A 20,907-nucleotide genomic window follows, 5' to 3' on the forward strand; every position below is an offset into this window, starting at 1 on the left:
GGCCTTCCCTTCCAACTTTAACAACCCAGCAATCAGCTTACTGCTTGGAGGTGAGCTGCAGTTCGTTAGGCTTTCCAGCTCAATCGCCAGTCCATCCAGTACGACAGTCAGCTCTCCAGTTTGCACAACACCATTCTTGTTTTCCAAGGACAGTTTTAACTGTTCTTTCACTCTTTCCACTGGAAAAGAAAAATCCTAATTGGAAAACACCACCTACAGAAATATTTCAGAATTAAGACTACAGATGCGGGATGACGGTAACCCCGTACTTCCTGGCTGCGTGTGGAGGAAGGATCAGCGTTTTTATCAGAAGGCCCCCTGCAGGATGGCTCCCTTCCCCGCCGTCCTCACCCCCACTGTGCGCGCTCAGTTTCCTCGAGTTGCTCCTTTGCACAGTATAAACCTCGGAGAACATAGAAATGCATCCAGATGACAGACTCAGCAAGTGCCCAACCCTGCTCTTCAGCCCAGGCGACCGTGTACGACTTGGGGTTACAGCAAAATGTTTGCATGAGAGTCAGACGGTTTGCTTACTTATCGGCCCTGCTCCGTGTAGCTGCACTTTGAGTGAGTACTCCATCTACTTTCAGCCTCAGTCTCCGAATACAAAATGGAGATAACAAGGGCATCACACTCAAGGGACAGTCATCAGGTCCAAATGCAAAACCACACACAACGCTCTTAGCCCACACCTGACACAGTAAGTGCTCCACGGCTAAGTACTGTGACAAGAGACTTCTTTCTTTTTCATATAAGGCCAGATGTTTTCTTCCTATTATTAGGATATCTAGTTCTTACTTCAACTCAAGATCATTGAGTTCTTACTTCAACTAAAGATCGCTTCAACTTCTTCTATCCCACAGAATATATAGTAAAAGTTATTAGTGCTCCCTGTGCTATTCAAAATGAGGCCAATTACTTCAATCTGATCTTCACTGGCTTTCTGTACCTTTGCAAATTATAGTTCACTTTACTTCTTAGATAAACTCCTTGACTTTTGTCTTGGGTTTTGTTCTGTTTGAGTTTTTTATTTACCAAAGGTCCAGCATAAACACTGACTAATTATCCAAGTACAAAAAAAATAAGACAAAAGAACTCTGGAAATACTACTAATCTCTGGAAAGGAATTCTTTGCCAAACAATTAAAAACCACAAAATAAAAGAAGACCCTACAGAAAACCTACCCCAACCATTTGTACCACCATAAACCTCACTTCCACTCCACATCACAAAAACAATTAGAGAAACTAGGGGCAGTACAAAAGGTGCGCGCGCGCGCGCACACACACACACACACACACACACACATAGTACAAAAGCATGAATTTCAGACTTATCTCGATCCTAATAACACACACCTGGAGAAAACCATATTGACCCCTATTCTGTCATTCTTATCATTTCTCTCCACTTAAACTATCTGGAATTTGAAGATTTAGCTCTTGTTCCTAAAATATTTAGCTGCTTGAGTAGATTCTTAAAAAATAGCCGTTTAAAATCTCTTTAGTGTCCATCTCCTGCTGGTAAATTCTCTCATTCTTTAATCTGTAACTGTAAATGTTTGTATTCTTATCCTCGAAAAATTTGTTAGGCATGCAGTTTTATATTGATAATGACCTTCTCTCAACTCTTTGAAGATATTTTTCTAGTATCCTCTCCTATTATGGCTAATTCGGCAATTCTAAGTTGTAAATGTTTGCAAATGACCTGTTTTTATGTCTAGCTGCTTTTTTGTCTTTGGTGTTACGCATTTCACTCTGATGTGTCTAGGCATGACTTTTTCTTTATCATCTGCCTTGGGATATCATGGATCTGCAGATTCCTATTTTTCATTGGTGTTCAAAAACCTACTGCCATTATCTCCTCTACTCTACTCTCCATTCCAAGGGTCAGCAAACCATGGTCCACAGGCCAAATTTGACCCACTGCCTGTTTTCTAAGCAAGGTTTTATTTGAACACAGCCACGCTCACTCATTTGCATGTTTTCTATGGCTGCTTTCCTGCACCATGGCAGAGCTGAATGGGTGCAACGAAGACTACACGGCTGCAAAGCCGACATATTTACAGAACAGGTCTGCCAGCTCTGCTTACAGAGGCTGGCTCCTGTACTCTGTAGCCTTTGATGGCTAGTTCCTTCTTGGATATTCAGCTAAGGGCAATCTTTGGGCTTGAGTACAGTCAGGGTCTGTTTCTAATTCTGCCAGTGGCTGGAGGGCACGTTTAAGTGAGTTTATGTTTAAAGATAATGATAGTTCAGAAAAAGTTACACTGCGATAGCATTTAGACAAAAAGAATGAGTTCACCATAGAGCCTGCATCATTGACAAGACAAAACAAGGGGGGTGGAGGGAGGATCTGCTGACTAAGCGGAACACAAAATGAAAGTGGGCCAAATTCATCCATGGTAAGAAAAATTCGTACTATGACAAACTGGGTAGCAACAGGGGGAAATGAACTTAGATGCACTTTTTATACCCTTCTCCGTAATAATTCCATGTAATTAAAGAACTAAACACGAAAACACACTAAGCAAATGCAGAGTTATTGACAACAACAAGTAGAAGACTAGCTGGACAGAACACTCGGAGAACTAAGCCAGAAGCAGGAAATGAGAGAAACTAAGTTACCACTATAAGGAGTTGGACCTGATCTTCTAGCCCAGTGTTTTTCAAACTGGTTTGAGACCCAGGGTTCCACAGAAACGAGTTCAGGAACTGCTGGGGTACCCAGAGTCAGGGCAGGTGAGTGTGTGCGTGCGTGTACTTGTGTGGTCCAATACCGCTGTGTTTACATACAGGAAGATTCCATTGTAAGGTTTCATTTGAATTTTTTTAAACTTTTGGCTGTTGATCATGGAAAGCACTGAAAAACACAGATGAATAAAATAGTCTCCGCTTTGAAGCTGCTTGCTAATTCCATCATGTTTGTGATTTAGTTTACATAAATGCCAACTCAAATTTCTGCAGTAACATTCCCCACACGACCACACCAATTCCCTGCATCCCTAAAATTACCCGAGAATATCAAGGCCCCCACAAATACTTCTCCTGGTTCCAGGTACCTCCTCCACACTGTAATGTGCCTCCAAGGGCTTTATTCTGTCTGCCATTCACACCAGACTTCTTCGAGCGTCTTGCCAGAAACCATGCAGGACTTCTCAGGCCTGCAGATCCAAGGCTCCCTGAAGGCAGACCTGCTCTCGGAGTCCTTCTCTGCTAACATCTCAGTCTACTTCCTCCCGGCACTCCTCCCCCATGGCCTCCCTCACACACAGGAGCAGGACTCAGCACACCACAGCACACAGCCCCACCGCCCGGAGCCCTCTCTCCATGGAGACAGAGTCTGTTCCCTTAAGGGGACGGTCACACACTTTCTGGATACAGCTCTCCTCAGAAACGGCACACCTTCTCACTGATAACCTTTCTCTTAGACCCGTGAGTGAATTCTAATTGGACGGTGGGACAGAAAATGTTTTTGTACTGAGTATCTTTATTATCACGAGGTTGTCATGTTTTTGTTGGGTTAGTGTTCGGTTCATAAGTAGTGTTTGTTGGTTTGCTTTTTAAAAATGAATCCCACACATCGCTTCTCGGCCCTTTGGCTAAGATCAAGTGTAAAAATGAATCCCACAACACTCCAAAATTTAACTAGAGCTCATTCAACTGATAACTAACACCCGAGTCAAGTGCGAAGCCCAGAGGCTGAATAAAGGCAGCCAAGAATCTGATCAATTATCAGTGTATTTTTAAATGCTACAAGGCTGTCTAGAATCGTATCGGTTTTCTATTACTTCTAATCAAAATTGAGCACCTAAGGATCAGAAAACTTGTGTTCCGATCATAACAGCAAGTACCTGTGTTCTTGAGCAAATCATGAGGGCCTGTGGTCATGCTCTAAGTCTGTAGGATGGAGAACGGCCACCTGCTGTAAATAGTATTTCCTGTCGCAGGCAACACCAGCCACAGGCAATAACCGAAGCTCTCCATTACAAATACAAAACTAGTATTTTTGCTTTGGGGCTTCAGGATACTTGCAAAGCATCTAAAATAAACTTTTAAAGAAACAAAGGGTAGAACAAAAACTTACACTTTCTGTTGTGTTTTAACAAAGCTTGTTTCAAATCTATTGTTGCTCTTCCTAATAAAGCATCTGCTTTTAAAGTATGATGGCTCCAAACTCGGAATTCCAGTGTGGTCTGTGGGGTCACATTTCTGTAAGGGTAAATTACAATAAAAATATAGGAGGATATACCATTATTCTACGCAATAATTCCTATTTAATTATTTACTTCAATCATTTTTCAAAAGCCATGATTCAGTTTATTTGAGGAAAAAATATTGTATGAAACAGTAAACTACCTGAATTATAAAAACAGTATTTGCCTTCAAGCACATTAGGACTTCACTAGCTAGGTAAGAATGTTTATAATTGGTGAACCAAAACACCAGTAATACCTCAAGAGTCTGAGACTTCACAATAATTATTTCTATTTGAACATATTTCTATAGATTTTAGACAATTGATGGCACTGGTTAAAACACAAATTTATAACCCTGTAGTGCAGAACGCCAAAATTAAGAATAATTGATTTTATGCCCTTTATTTTTACCACAGTAAGAGAAAATATGAGTACATGGAAATAATGTACTTTATAAAGCAAAAGCAATGACCATTGATGCCTCCTCTGTAAAGAAAATGAAATTAATCCCCAATGTTTTTATACTTTAAAGGCTTCTTCATACTGAAAAATAAGTCATCACTTTGAAGTCACCCTACAAAATAACAATTTAAAAAATCCCAAGGAGCACATGCCCCTTTGAAGCTTCTCCACTCTTTTTTACAAGGTACTTACACGGTTAGCTGTTCATCCCATTTGGGATTAGAAGAACTATTGGATTTTGCTGTTTTCTTAATTTCTCCATCTACAGCTACTTCTGTATATATTGCTGTTCCAAACCAGTTCTTTTTTCTTTTTAGTTTGGCACTAGAAACTAACAGAAACATGATAATCACTAGTGAATATACGTAGCCAGAAAGCAGTATTTTATGCTAATACATCAATAAAAATGGAACTGTGCTTCTTGTGCAACCCAAACTCTTTTCATTGACAGAATGAAAAAAACAATAGAACGAAAGTATGAAAACATCTGAGAACCATTTGAGTTTTGACAGTGGTTTGAACTATAATTCACATACTATAGTTCACTCATTTACACTATATAATTCAATGGTGGCTGTGCCACCACAACTACAATTTTAAAAACTAGGCATCTCCCCAAAAAGACACCCCATACCATTAAGCAGCCACCCTCCTGTTTTCTCCCAAGCCCCCTCCCTGAAGCCCCAGGTAACTACAGCTGACCCCAGAACAATACAGGTCTACAGAGGTCTACTTATATGCAGATTTTTTTCAATAAATACACACAATACTGTAAATGTATTTTCTCTTCCTTATGGTTTTCTTAATAACATTTTCTTTTCTCTAGCTTACTTTGAGAATAGAGTATATAATACACATACATACAGAATATGTTAATTGGCTGTTTTCAGTAAGGTTCCAGTCAACAGTAGGCTATCCGTAGTTAAGTTTTGGGAGGGTCAGAAGTTATCCTTGAAGGGTCAGCGCCTCTAACCCCCATACTGTTACAGGATCAACTGTAAACCTCCTTTCTTTCTCTTTAGATTTGCCTACTCGGATATTTCATGTGGCATTTTGTGACTGGCTTTTGTCACTTAGCACGCTTTAAGGTTCACGCAGGTGCCAGAACTTCATTCCTTTTGCTGACAAATAATATTCCACTGTGTGAACACACTTTTTACTTCTCCATTCACCAGCTGATAGACATTTGGGTTGTCTCACTTTCTGGCAGTTGTACATAATACCACTATGAATGTTGGTACACACTTTGGTGTGAACATGACTTTTTAGATTTAACACCCAAGGCCCGATCCATGAAAGAAATAATTGATAAGCAACACCTCATCAAAATTAAAAATTTCTGCTCCATGAAGGATGTCAAGAGAATAAGAAAAAAAGCCACAGAATTGGAGAAAATATTTACAAAAGATACATCTGACAAAGTACTGTAGTCTAAAATATATTTAAAATTCAACAAGAAAACAAAGAACCCGATTAAAAAACGGGCCAAAGACCTTCACAGACACCTCACCAAAGATATACAGACGGTAAATAAGCATATGAAAAAATGCTCCATGTCACATGCCATCAGGGAAATGCAAACTAAAACAACAATTAGATCCACTGCGCACCTATCAGAATGGACAAAATCTGGACCCCTGACAACAGCAAACACGGGCGAGGACGTGGAGCCACAGGAACTCTCACTCACTGATGGCGGGAATGCACAATGGTACAGCCACCTTAGAGGACAGTTTGGTGGTTTCTTACAAACTAAACATACTTTCACCATGTGATCCAGTAAGTGTGCTCCTTGGTATTTACCCAAAGGAGCTGGAAACTTATGTCCACACAAACCCTGCACATGGATGTTTATCACAGTTTATTCATAATCACCAGAACTTGGAAGCAAGCAAGATGTCCTCAGTAGGTGATGGATAAATAAACTGGGGTCCATCCAGACAGTGGCATGTCATTCAGCACTAGACAGAAATGAGCTATCGAGTCATGACAAGACACGGAGGAAACTTAGATGCATGTGACTAAGTGAGAGAAGCCAATCTGAAAAGTCTGCACACTGTATGCTTCCAACTCTGTGACATCCTGGAAAAGGCAGAACTGTGGAGACAGCGACAGACAGATGGCTGTCAGGGATTGGGGGTCAGAGGGAGCACAGAGGATGTTTGGGCAGTGAGACGACTCTGTGTGACGCCATAATGGTGGACCCATGTCGTGACACATCTGTGCAAACCCACAGGACATACGACACCAAGAGAGACCCCAGTGGAAACCGTGGACTCTGGGGGATGATGACGTGTCCGTGTAGTGTCATTATTGTAACACACGTACCACTGGGGGTGGGAGGTGGTGATAATGTGGAGACAGCATGGGTGGGGGCAGGGGTGCTTGGGGATCTCTGTACCCTCCTCTCAGTTTTGATGTGAACCTAAAACTGCTCTAAAAAATTAAATCTTAAAAAAAAAAAAAAAGGAAAGGAAAGAAAAAGCACTGGGTTGGACACATCTGGGTTCATATCTTAACTCTGCCACTTACTGGCCATCTAACTTTAAGTAAGTCAATGAACCTCTCTGATCTTCGATTTCCTCATCTGAAAAACCAAGGACCAATAGTACCTGATGTTACCACGGGTGAGGAAGGCGTGACAAGCACAGCTGACATCAGTGAAGGCTGACACTACAGGGTGACTATTACTGACTGCAGTGTCACCTCTCCTGAGTAACTGCAGACACATTCAAAATATACCCACTGTGGACCTTTAACTGGCAAAGTCATCAATAATACCAGATGCTGGCAAGGCAAGGACAGCGGTTTTTTTTAAATTTAATTTTTAATCTCACAAGGATTTTACAGTAGGCTGACCAAAAATCTGCATGTAAATAACTAGAGTACTATGATTTTAAATAACTAAAACATAACATGAATTCAAATAAGTTCAATTAGTGGGATACATAGATTTTATTTTCCCATTAATGAATTTCCTTTCACGGTATACACAGAATGTCCTCTATGTAAGATTATATAAATTTTAAAAATCTATCAGAAAAAGAGAGTCATGTGTGTGTGCATAGAGAGAGAATTTAATTTAAAAATCTCAATCACAAGATTCCCCCCCATCCAAAACTCTAATAATAAATTTAGGAAATGTGTAGGATACCCTAAGGGTAACTATGAAACTTTACTGATGGACAGAAAACTTGAAGGAAATGACATGATATATTCCTGGCCTTGGAAGTTTTAGCACTGAATGGTTTCAATTACCTCCGATTTAATACATTATTTTTAAATGATCGAAATGGAAACATTAATATTCGTTCTGAAACAGGTTTTTTGAAAGGGGTGACAGAGGAAAAGGGAGGGGGACTCTATAATATAAATGAAAGGTAAAGAAAATTAGAGAATAGTGAAGGCAAGTTTTAAAATGCAAAGTAATAGGGCAGGGAGATATTTTTCCCAATATATATTTTTAAAGTACTATAAAATAAAATAATTAAAACAGTTTTTTGGAATGCCTGTGATATAAGAGCAGAGGTGAAAAGAACAGAAATAAGATATTAGAGTATGATAATGGTGGCATTCCAAATCAACGAGAAGATAGATTATTCCATAAATGTTGAAGCATTTGAAAGAATAAAGTTAAATCCATAATTCACAACACTCATGAAAAAGGTCCATATGATTAAAATTTTTCAAAAGTGAAACTATTAAGGTAAAAACATAACAACTAATAACTTAAATGTGAATACAACAGCCCATTAGTTTTTCAATCTCGAGTCTTATTTTTTATATATCTTGTATGTTGTTTCTGACCCTTTCCTGTAGAAAGCCTGAAATCTAAAATATTGAAGAGTATTCACTACTGTGTGCTTATGCACATGTGCACACCACACTCCGGTACAAACTCACGCACGTGTGCACACCGCACTCGGGTACAAATTCACGCACCTCTTCTTTCCCGACCCGACTCCCACCCTCCTGAGGCAAATCTTCTATGTAGTGTTCCAGGCACAGCCACACACACCAGGCTCTACGTCCATGTGGCAGCTCATTCCACACTATGCCACACCTGGCTCTTTCACTTACCAATCCTGTCGTAGAACTTGGCTCCTACTGGCGTGCAGATTCATTTCTTTCATTTCACTTTATTTCACTATCCACCTAGAATTCCACCGTCAGTCTTTTGCTATACAAACTAACTCTCTCTCCACACACATATGTAATATATAAAATATATATGATATATATTATAATCTTTCTATATATGTACATATTTATATATAATATATAATACAAATTCTATATACAGAGGGTGCCCCAAAAAATGTACACACATTTTAAGAAAGGAAAACTGTATTAAAATTGTAATACTCAATATATTCCGATAACAAAAGATGAATCCAAGTCACGTTTGACTCCTGCAATTACAAGAGGTGCTCAAAGTGGTTCCTATCAGCGTCCAGACCCTTCTGATTACAGCCAACTACTGCTTGAGCAACGTTAACCAGTGTCCACTTGTATAATTTTTTTGGCACCCCCCGGTATACATTACTTCTAGGAAATTATTTTGCAGATATTTATATTGTTATATAAATAACATAAATATAAACAATAATTATATAAATGATATAGTTTATCATTTTATAAGTGATATTAATACTTCATCAATTATAAACTGTTTATAATTATATAAAAATATAAATATCTGTTACAGGACTATAACAGAAAAAAATAAATTTCTAGAAGTGAAACTGAAGGCTTAAGGACCACTCTCCTTGAATCACGTATTCCAAGCATCAAGAACGCATGATCAGAAGGCCCCTCACCATGGCCCTTCCATGCTTTTGCAAACGCTGTCCCCTCGCTCTCAATGCTCTCTGCTGCCAACCTCATTTGAGATGAAAGCGATTCCTCCTGCAGGAGTTAAAGTGTCCCCCTCTGAGTCCTCTGAAAGTCCACAGGCCCTCTCCAATCCCAAGCACACCTGCAATACCTGAGTCCCCATGTACCCAGTTAATGACGACCGTGCACAGGAACTGTCCACACAAAATGAACCTGTTTCACCACTGTAACTTCCCGGAGACCTAGGGCATTGTGTTTTCATATACGTGTACGTCGTTCCGCTTACAAATACTGGCCCACTGACTTGAATGGATGGCTAAACGGATGAAAGGCCTTCAGCCTCCTTCTCCATCCTAATAAACAGTTAAGGACCAACTCATTGATGCTTATTCCAGTACCCAAATTCTCCCACCATCAAAGAGGATGTATCTTCTCTACATCAAGCACAGGTTCTATAAATATTTACTGAATAAGTAAAATACTTTTAGAGGGTGTCTACCTTTCAGGCCTTTTGCAACAAACACACTATAGTATGAATCTACAAGAAAAGATACTTATGCAATAAATCTGCTGAATTAGAAGTAAAAGAAAGTTTCATCTGGGAATCATGATTTTAACTTATAAAAATAACTTACCAGTTACCTGTAACTGTAACCTTCCACTGTGGTTATTACTAGTATCAGACCTTGGTGAAGCAGTGGCCATGTCCCAAAATTCAACTGAAACCTATAAAACATTTAATTAATTCATGTGTTAGGCGAGAGATTGTAATTTTCACTATGATTAAAACTAGCTGAATCAATTAAGAAACCACACCTAATACAGTATTTTTCAACCCATCACATGTTGGTATATGCACAGTTGTACTCCATTTAAAACTCAGGTAATCTTATAAGCACAATATGGCCAATAAACCGTAAGTGGGTCAATCTGAGCAAAGACACTAGGGTCACATGATGATTTATCAATAAAATAAACACACACATAATTGTAACCTATTTTATTACATATTATAATATGTACGTGTTACCTGAACCACCTGAGTAGTTCTCCCCTTACCCTTTAATATTTAGGGTGCATTTCCTAAGAATGAAAATATTCTCTTAAATAACCACAGTACAATGACCAAATTCAGGAATTTAACTAGTGTAGATATTACTATTATCCAATACACATTCTATGATTTCATCAACGGTCCCAACAATGCCCTTTATCATAGTTTTCCAACATAGTACCTAGTTCAGGTCTATATACCGCATCAGTCGGCATGTCCCTAATAAACCTTGCATGCTTCTTTTAATATTTTTTTTCAAGTTCTGCTTCACTCCTCCATCCCAATTTCTACTTTTTAAATAAACTACAAGGCAGACCTACTTCAGTTTTCTTCTGCATGACAAATACTTTGAGGCTAAACTATCCACCATTAACTTACTAAACATAAAGCAGAACATTCTGGGCAGGATTGAGAAATACTAATGAATACTGATGTCTAGCCTGTTTTTCCCTGTCTGTAGTCTTTTCTAGGCTCCACTTGGAGTCTTCTCTAACTTAAGGAGCCCAGTGTTCTAAAATCATTCTACTTTCTTCACTTACTTATAGTTGCAAACGTTATGTATCTGTGTGTGCATGTGTGTGTTTGTGTAAAAAGACAAGATAAACTGCTCTCTATGAGTATCCGATTCTAATTAACATATAGTCACATGTTCTGAAACATCATTCAGGCCAACACTCATCCTGCAGATGAGAAAAAGGGCTCAAGGACAGCATCTACCCACAGCTGTCATGTTTGTATCAGTTGTCATGTTTATATGAGAAACCACTGTAAACTGTGGGTTTGCAGTTTCTAGCAGTCTGGTTTGTAGATATTTTGAAAGGTCTTCCTGCTTTAATGCAAACAGATCCTGGATAAATTAAAACCAATGTACTTTTCAAACACTGTTATGTTCTCAAGAAGTATGAAATTACCAAGTCAGCTCTCACTCCATATAATGGTAGCCAAAAAAAAAAAACAAAAAAAAAACAACCCACTTTTAAAAAGTTAGTTGAAGTAACAGAACGGAATGGTGAGTAGTAAGCAAAACAATTTTGTTTAATTAGAGCACTGCCCAGGATGTGCAGGCAGATAGAGGCACTGGGGCCTGGAGACACAGGGTCGCTGCCAGGGGAAGGAGCTGAGACCCTGCCCTGCCCCTCCCCGGGAGCAAGGGCCCAACCCCAGGAACCTCTGCTCACAGCAGGACTATATGCGTAGGTTCTCAGGGAAGACAGCCCACAGAAGCCACTGGGATGCCAGGAAGAAGAGGAGCCAATATGAGCCTATATTTGAAAAAAATCAAATTTACAGAGAACAAGCCACCATGAGTGAGTCAGCAGAAACAAAAAATACTAGTTTCCAACCCTCCAAGGACTTTACATATTATGATTACCAAAAATAAACTTCTAAAAATTAGTTTCAGCAAAAAAAGATAAAATAAAACATGGTCGAGCAATAAGAGGCTACGAAAATGGCACTGCGTTATTTGAAAAAGAACCCACTAGAATTTAAACTCTTTATTGTAGAATAGTTTCAGATTTACAGAAGAGTTGTGAAAATAGTAGAGATCTCACATGCCCCAGACCTAGTTTCCCCTATTATTACATCTTACAGTAGTATGCGACATTTGTCATAATTAATGAACCAATATCAACATTGGAAATTTCTCTAAAAATGCTAGGAATTGAATAACAAAAATACCATATATGAAAACTTGTGGGATACATTAAGTTAGAGGCACATCTATAATCTTACAGACTTATACTAGAAAAAGAAGAAAGATTGAAAACTAATGAGTTAACAAGACAATCTGTTACGTTAAAATGAATAACAGAGTAAAACCAAAGAAAGTAGGGGAAACTAATGAAGTAAAAGAAAAAGGTAACAGAGAGGATCAATAAAGTCAGAGTTTTTAGAAACACTAAAACCACAACTCCTGGTGAGACTGATGAAGAGTAAATGAAACAAACAGACCAGTGTATGTCAGGCCACACTCATGTGACAGATGCAGCAATGCAGATCTCTGGGAAAGGAGGGACCATTATATGGTCCTGAAATTATCTATAATATATGGAAAACATGAAACTGTCCCTACCGCACATCATATACAAAATCAATTCAAGGTGGACTGGGGATGTAAATACAAAAGGCAAACTTTAAAACTTTTAGAAGAAATTACAGCAGAAAATTATTGTTTCGTGTCTTCCTAGATCAGAAGGATTTCTTAAACATACATACTAACCAAAGAAGAAAAGAGTGAATATTTTGACTACGTGAAAGCCGAGAACTTGTCACAAAACATCATAAGGAAAACCAAAAAGCAAACACAAACTGGGAGATATTTATAAAAAACAAAACTAACTATAGAGTAATATTTAAACTGTATAAGAACTACAGAAAATAAGGCAACACAGTAGGCAAATGGGCAAAAACCCAAACAGGAACTTTACAGAAAAGGAAATTTGTAAGGCCAATAATTACATGAAAAGATACAGAATCTCATGCTTCACCAGAGAAATAGAAGTTAAGACCACATGAGATGATATTTTCAACTCACTGGAAGTTTTGCCAGTACCAAATAATGGCCAAAAAGTGGTGGCTCTTGGACACTGGTACTAGGCGTTTCCATTGGTAAAATCTTGATGGTAGGTGTCAAGATTGTTGAAAACAATGTGGCATTATCATGCAAAGTTGAACGCTTGCTTATCCTTCAACGAGCAATTCTAGATATAGACTATGAAAATTTTCTATTTATGTGCCAAGTACAAGCATTCCTCATAAACATAAACACGAACAATACTGCACGGGCCACGGATAGAAGCCGTTCAATGCCCTCGGCTAACTCATATAACGGGGCATTATGCAGCAGGGAGGAGGAATGCAGTAGGTGTAGCTTAGGCAGCAACACAAATGGATCTTAGGAACGTAACAGTGAATGACAAAGACATACAAACAGGGCTCTGAGGGTTAACACTGCCTCTCTCTAGTCCCACCTCCAAGACGGCACGCTCTACGCCGAGGCCATCCAAAGGTGCCTCCAACTCCGAAAGACAAGAAGGAAATGAATTTCTCTGGCATTTATCATGATCCATCTTCTGCTCTGCACTTCTCTGAAAATCCCATGATGCATGATTGAAGAAGAACCCCAGAAACAGGGGCACTGTGGGCCCTGAGTCTCAGGCTGTCTGATCAACACACACTGAATGAAGCCCACTGAAGATCTGAAGTCAAAGGGCCAACCCGTGAAAAGCTGTCACTTCCAGGGAGTCTGCCAGGACTCTAACAGAAACACGTCAGCACAAACTAGCGTGGGAACGCCTCTGTGACATTCCACACTCTGGACAAGGAGCTTTACTTTGTATGTGGTACAGCGATAGCCACACAGTCCAAAAATAAGTCTCCACGACTATATTCTTGTTATAAATTTAAATGTGCACACTGAGATTTTTCTATGTATTCTTTTATGATGCTTGAATGTCTTCTTAGAAATGTATAAAGATTTGTAAATTAGATTTTCCTCTATAATAAAATATTACACCATTTGCTCAAGCTTTAAAAGGCCTATAAACATAAAAACTATTAAACTCAATATATTTGTGATAATACCATTAAAAAAAAGAGGAGATCAAAACACACTCAGAATAGCAGTTCCTTCAGGGGTTGGGGAGACAAGAATATGGGGTTACAGAGGCGCTCACGGAAACTCTAACTGCTGGTACTGACCCAGTTTACACTGAGCGGCTAGCTCTCAAATGCCTGCTCTTATTATTAACTTCCGTATGTTAACATAGAAATTGGGATGTTCAAGTCACATGACTCAAACATTTCAACAATGCACGGAAGGCAGAGCAGCAGAAACGAGAACGTCAGTTCACTGATTCACCGGGTATGAGGGAAGGGAGTACGTCTGCAGCCATGAAGGAAAGGAAGGAGAAGCACAGCTTTCACACAGTGTAACTGGTTTTCCAGGAAAGACTCTGAACAGTACACAAGGGACCTATGGATAGGTGAGATATTATGTCAGTGGGAGGGAGATTAAAAGAAAATTGAGGGGCTTTGTTAGTGAGTTAGCCAGGAAGGCAACTGCGGAGAATAAAGGAAACAAGGCATAGGATTAGCTACTTGAAAAGAACTGTGACGTTTGAAACACTATGCAGACTGGGAAACGATGCCAACTAGGTAAAAGATTGCTCACTCTACCACTTTCTGTCCCCAGGTCCCACCCCTAAGGTTTTTCTCCCTTTGTTCCATGTAAACCAACCCTCCCACTCACGAGTGCATGACTCTGGTAACTAGTAACTGCAATTTTAAACTGCAAAACATGGTGGACATGGTTCAAAAATGGTACCATCTTGCCTTGAAAGGGAAGATACACAACAAATAAAATTATCAATTTCCACAAAGAATTAGTTCCCACACTTCACTTAATAACAAAGTCGTATGGCACATAGAATAATATAACATACTGCTATATATAGTCTTTAATCTAAGCATTACAGTAACTGTATGAGTAGGGAGGTACTCTCCCATCTTATCGATGAGGAAATTGAACCTCAGAAGTGTTAAAAGTCTATGGCCCTATTTTTTTTTTAATGACCACATATTATCAGGTCTACACAGGTATAATTAACTACCAACATGCATCGAGTTGGACGATTAAATACAGTGTTAGTGTAAAAAGAATTGTTAATCACTTACTCTGTACCAGGAACTGTGCTAGACACTGGGGATATAAAGATGAGTAAGACACGATGCCTTCTTTCAAGGAGCTCATAGTCTAGTGAGGAGACAAACCTGGGAACAAATAAAGAGCTTTCAGTGTGAGTTCCTGAAACAAATGCAGGAGGTCAAGTAGTACATAGGGGGCACCCAAGAGAAAGTGGAGAATCCAACCTTCAGGAATCAGGACAAGGTTCAAAGGCAACCTTTGCGTGAACTGCTCTCGAATGACGGAGAGCAGAGGGCACGCAGAGAACTGCTGGAATGGCTGGGAAATGGAATGCAAGGACAGTGTAACGTGATGAGGCGAGGAGCAAACAGGCTACCGAAACCGTACAGGATCCTATGGAATGGTTTATGCGGCATTCAAAATATATCCAGCATAGTTTGAAGTTTATCCTGAAGGTAACTGATAGACACTGAGAGATTTCAATAACTAGAACTGCATTTTAGAAGAATAACTTGGGCAGCAATGGCGTTCAATTTAAAATGCATTTATCTGCACAAAAGCACTGGTAGTGTGAACAAAAAACCGGAGGATTTGTATAAGTCCTTTGACCAGATGGTTACAGAATCGCTGAGGGTTAGAAAGCATTCTGAAAGACTAAAATTTCGCACCTCACTACCTAGGTAGATGATGGTGCCATAACCAGGACAGGGGATATGAAGAGGAGCAAATGGTGGGAAACAAAACGGCACAAAGTTTGCAAGAGCCAACTCTGGAGTCAGACCATGTGGATTTCATTTCCAATCCTGCCACTTAACAGCTGTGTGACCAAGAAGCATGGCAAAAGAAAAAACAAAGCCTGAGTTTTAACAGACTTTAAGCAAATTCGTTACGCATCCAAATGAATTTAGGTCATAACCTATGCCCGGAGCATATGGCCATTTATACATAAACTGACTACGTGTAGCTCAACCCTTTAAAAATGCCAAATAAAGGTTCATTTTTATTCAGCTGCAAAGAATGGAGTCTTTAATGTAGATATTAAACTACATTTTCATTCCTCCAAGGTTATAGACTGTCAAACCCTCACTTAAAAGATCTTAGTTGCTTGTTTACTTTCAGATGTCATTAAGTCAGAAAGCGACATTTTGAAAAACAGACCTGATCCATTTTGCATACAATGCATACACAGCATTAACACTTGGAAAAGCCAGAGAAATACTGTCACATATCTATCTGCCTGGATCAATTAATAACATACTTATTGACTGCTTAGTCTGTAAAGTGGGTATGGCAAGAACACAAAGATGGCAAAGGACAAAGTCCCAACTTCAATATCAAGTCTAGAAGACAATATTAACACACAGGAAACATCTCAGGAAAAGACAGGATGGTAGATATCAGGTGCTAGAGAAGTTGAGTCTAATGAACATGGAACTTAAAGGTTAGGAAGTCTGCATTTAGGCAAAGCTATTGCATCAACAGCACAAAATTTAGAACTCTGTGAACATGGCAAAGACAGAGATCAATCAAGCATTCTCCCTTGCCCTAAAATATCCAAGATTCTGCAATTCTAAAGCAGAAAATAAGTATTTCATAAAAACGTTAACTCAAACTATGGAATTTGATTTTAAACAAATTACTTCTATATGTGGAGAACATTTACAGAAGATATTTTTGGTCATTTCAATGAGTTTATAAAATGAGAGTAAACAAGAGGGTGACAGCTCATCCAGCTTTTGGTCCTGCTCCCTGGGAAACCCCGCAGTTCTGGGTCCACCTGGAAGGGTGTTTGGTAACCGCAGTAAACCGTGGAATGGCTCTACTGCATAAATATCTTTTTTAATGTAACTCAAAGAGATTTTTCTAGTGGAATCCTGTGATAATAAAGCATAATTCTGTTAGATTTTACATTTCTGTATGACCCAAATATTCAGAAGGGGGAAATTCACTTTCCAGGGACGGCACACCACTAAGTCCCGAGTCACACCACTGGACTGCACGTGCGGACGCGGAAGACAAGGGAGCAGGAAGCTTTCTCAGTGTAGCCCTGAGAATCGCTCACTTTCACCAAACTCTCCGAATAATCACCGCTGTGGTCTCCTAAGGATCTGAAGACACTGCCAACTTCCTGAACAGCTTCCTAAGGACACTGAATCCTACTGTTCTTCCCACGCCGGTCTCCACACCTCTGCCAGCAACTGCTGGCCAATCTCCCTCCCACTGATTAGCACAGGTGACCACCCGGACTTGAAGCCCTACTGTGCTCACAATCTCCCAACGGTTCTCTCTGCCCCTTTAGTATCTACCTGTCCACTTCCCTCAGCACCCTCACTCCCTGCAGCTCTGGGTCCCAGCAGCACCTAGTGGCAATAGTACCACTACTTTCTGTTTGCACAGCACTTTCACACCGTATCTCAGGGAAACAGGCGAAGTGCGATGGTTTTCAGTGTTAACAATGCAATGCCAACGTTACTTTACCTTCCGATCCTATCACCCACAGGCCTTTTCTTCCCAGGATCTCTCCTCAACCACCGTGCCCTGCCCTCCGAGACCTTCACATAAGTTGGGCAGCAGGATCTCAATGCACGCTTCCACTTTGAACCATTTGGGATAGCAGCCTGCGGCGTTCTTAGAACAGCCTTTCCATGTTTACTTGTACTTTGCTTAGAACCTTTTACTTAGAAATCTCTGCGATCACTGATTAATCCTCTTGAAACACAGTCACCCTCCTGATAATTTACAAGTGCCACCAGGAAAAAGAACAACCCTTCTAAAACAGAGCCACTCCAGTGACTTGAAGAGCACTTGCCATACCTACCAAAGGGCAAATAAGGATGGGCCCCCACGGGGACCTTTCAACCTGACTAGAGTTTAGGTGCTTATTTTAACCTCACAAGTCCTATCTAACCATAGGATCTAATAACCTCATCTTTCTGTCTTCATCTTTGTGTACTTTCAGTCAGTTTCAAAGTTCCTCTTCGTGCACAATATATGGCACTTCACAGGAGGACCACTGAAGTGGTTTTGATGAGAAAAATGTATTAATCTTCAAAATGTCAAATTTCCTAAGTCAGTATTAGTACCCAACTCTTATTATCTCCACCCAATTTCAGATTTTCAACCAGAGGCGGTAAATACATTAATTTTTCCCAAGCCTTTTGGTTCTGTTTTCATTCCTCCAATTTTCACCTCTTCTTTTCCAGCAATACAAATTGAGACCTCTTTTCTTGACTTCTTTTTCAAACATACCTCACATCTCCCCTTTCATAAATTCATTCTCTTCCTACTTTCTTAACCAATCTCACTTTCTCGTGTATAATGAGTTTATATTCAACTGTATTTTTTATTTTTAAGTGTTATTCCTCTCGAACAATTACATGGAAAATCTCTCTGCTTTACAATGAACTTATCTCAAAAATCTTCCACTGAAATGCACCACACACATCATTTTCATTTTCTAAGCACTGTTAAATTAATTAAACAAGGAGGCAATTTGAGGCATTGCTGCCTCTAATGCAATGGGGGCCTACATAATCAAACCAAAAATCTACGCCTGAATGCCGCAAGGTGTTGAAATCAAAACGCTAATCAAAACAACCAGTCTCAAACAGCCAACTAGGTTCAAGCTATAGCCAGTCAAATAATTTCTCTTTTCTGCTTTGGCACTTTCTCTATAAATCTTTCCCCTGGCTCCTGTCCACAGGGCACTCCTAACCACTTCCTGCTTGACATTCCATTTGAATAGATTCTTGCTCAAATAAACACTTCAAATTCTTAATATGCCTGTTTATCCTGTAACAGTTCTAAAACCCTGATCCATCTCTAGGTTCCCTTTTTACTGCCAATATCCAATCATTTCCAAACTATGTGAATGCCTTGCTCTCAAAATTACTCTATAACCCATCTGTTCTATCAATTTTATAATTAATACAAATTTCTTTCCCTTACTCAAATCAACAAACATTTGCATATACTCTTCACTGCAGTAATCAAAAGCCTTGTTGAATTTAACCTCGTGCCTCCTCCAATTACCACGGCTTATAACCCCCTCGAAACTGATGCCCATTAATTTCCTGCAATTTGACTTCCTCAGTGTTCATCGACCTTACTTCTAATCATCTTTCAAGACTCAGCTCAAGAGTCATCTCTCCCATTTTGGACTGTTTAGTTGCTATGTGTTTCATAGCACTCTAACCATGTATATTTTTCTATCTCCCCCATTATACTGTAAATATCTTTATTACAACTTTTTGTTTTTTCTTTTTCAATTAGAGTTGACATACAGTATTAGTTTTAGGTGTACAACATAGTGATTAGACATTTATGTAACTTAAAAAGTGATCCCCCCGATAAATCCAGTACCCATCTGACACCATACATAACTATTACAATATTGACTGTATTCTCTGTGCTGTACTTTACATCCCTATTTTCATAACTGACAATATGCACATCTTAATCTCTTCCCCTTTTTCACCCATTTCACCAACCCCCACCCCCAATCTGGCAACCATCAAAATGTTCTCTGTAAGTTTTGTTTGTTCATTTACTGTTTTTTAAATTCCACATATAAGTGAAATCATATGATATTTGTCTGTGTCTGACTTATTTCACTTAGTTTAATACCCTCTAGGTCCATCCATGTTGTCACAATAACAAGATTCCATTCGTTTTTAAGGTTGAGTAATATTCCATTGTATATGTGCCATCTCTTCTTTATCCATTCATCTACAAATGGAAACTTAGGTTGTTTCCGTATCTCGTCTATTGTAAATAATGCTGCAATGAACATAGCGATGCATATGTCTTTTCAAATTAGTGTTCTGGTTTTCTTCGGATAATTACCCAGAAGTGGAACTGCTGGGTCCTTGTACCTTGTCATAGCCTTTGTTTTTAGTTTATTTTGGCGTAAGTATTGCTAACCCAGCTTTTTTTTTTCTTTTCCATTTTCATGAAATATCTTTTTCCATTTCTTTACTTACAGTCCATCTTTCAATCTGCAGTGGGTCTCTTGGAATAACATGTAAGGGTTTTGTTTTCTTATCCATTCAGCCACCCTATGTTTTTTGATTGGAGCATTTGTTTATATTTAAAGTAATTATTAACAGGTATGTACTTATTGCCATTTTAGTATTCATGTTTTTTATCTTTTCTTCTTCTTCTGAAAGAGGTCCCTTTAACATTTCTTGTAATACTGCTTTAGCGGTGATGAACTCCTTCAGGTTTTTCTTGTATGGGGAGCTCTTTATCTGTCCTTGGATTCTAAATGATAGCTTTGCTGGGTAGAGTTATTTTGATTGTAGGTTCTTCCTTTTCATCACTTTGAATATTTTGTGCCAGTCTCTTCTGACCTGCAGTTTCTGTTGAGAAATCAGCTGACAGTCTTATGGGAGCTGCCTTGTAGGTAACTAGGGGATTTTCTCTTGCTGCTTGTAAGATTTTCTGTTTGTTTTTAACCTTTGGCATTTTAATTATGATGCGTCTTGGTGTGGGCCTCTTTGGGCTCATCTTGTTTGGGACTCTCTGTACTTCCTGGGCTTGTATGTCTATTTCCTTCATCAAGTTAGTGAAATTTTCAGTCATTATTTCTTCAAATAGGTTTGCAATCCCTTGCTCTTTCTTCTCCTTCTGGTACACCTATGACGTGAATGTTTGTATGCTTCCTGGTGGCACAGAGGCCGCTTAAACTCTCATTTTTTTGGATTCTTT

The 20,907-nt window shown here is 39.2% G+C and overlaps 1 protein-coding gene across 4 annotated transcripts in view; it reads right to left on the reverse strand.

Annotated features, from left to right (window-relative positions):
* WWP1 (WW domain containing E3 ubiquitin protein ligase 1) overlaps positions 1-20,907 on the reverse strand; it is a 79,814-nt gene that overhangs the window by 46,877 nt on the left and 12,030 nt on the right. For all 4 annotated transcript variants that reach the window (XM_033126853.1, XM_033126856.1, XM_033126857.1 and 1 more), the window contains exons 2-6: positions 15,228-15,323; positions 10,132-10,222; positions 4,853-4,991; positions 4,087-4,211; positions 42-179 (exon numbers count right to left, since the gene is read on the reverse strand). In XM_033126853.1, coding sequence (XP_032982744.1) covers positions 42-179; positions 4,087-4,211; positions 4,853-4,991; positions 10,132-10,201 — 472 coding nt within the window. In that variant the 5' untranslated portion in view covers positions 10,202-10,222; positions 15,228-15,323. The remainder of the gene's footprint in view (positions 1-41; positions 180-4,086; positions 4,212-4,852; positions 4,992-10,131; positions 10,223-15,227; positions 15,324-20,907) is intronic.

Source organism: Rhinolophus ferrumequinum, chromosome 14, assembly GCF_004115265.2.
Source record: "Rhinolophus ferrumequinum isolate MPI-CBG mRhiFer1 chromosome 14, mRhiFer1_v1.p, whole genome shotgun sequence".
Classification (NCBI taxonomy): Eukaryota; Metazoa; Chordata; class Mammalia; order Chiroptera; family Rhinolophidae; genus Rhinolophus; species Rhinolophus ferrumequinum.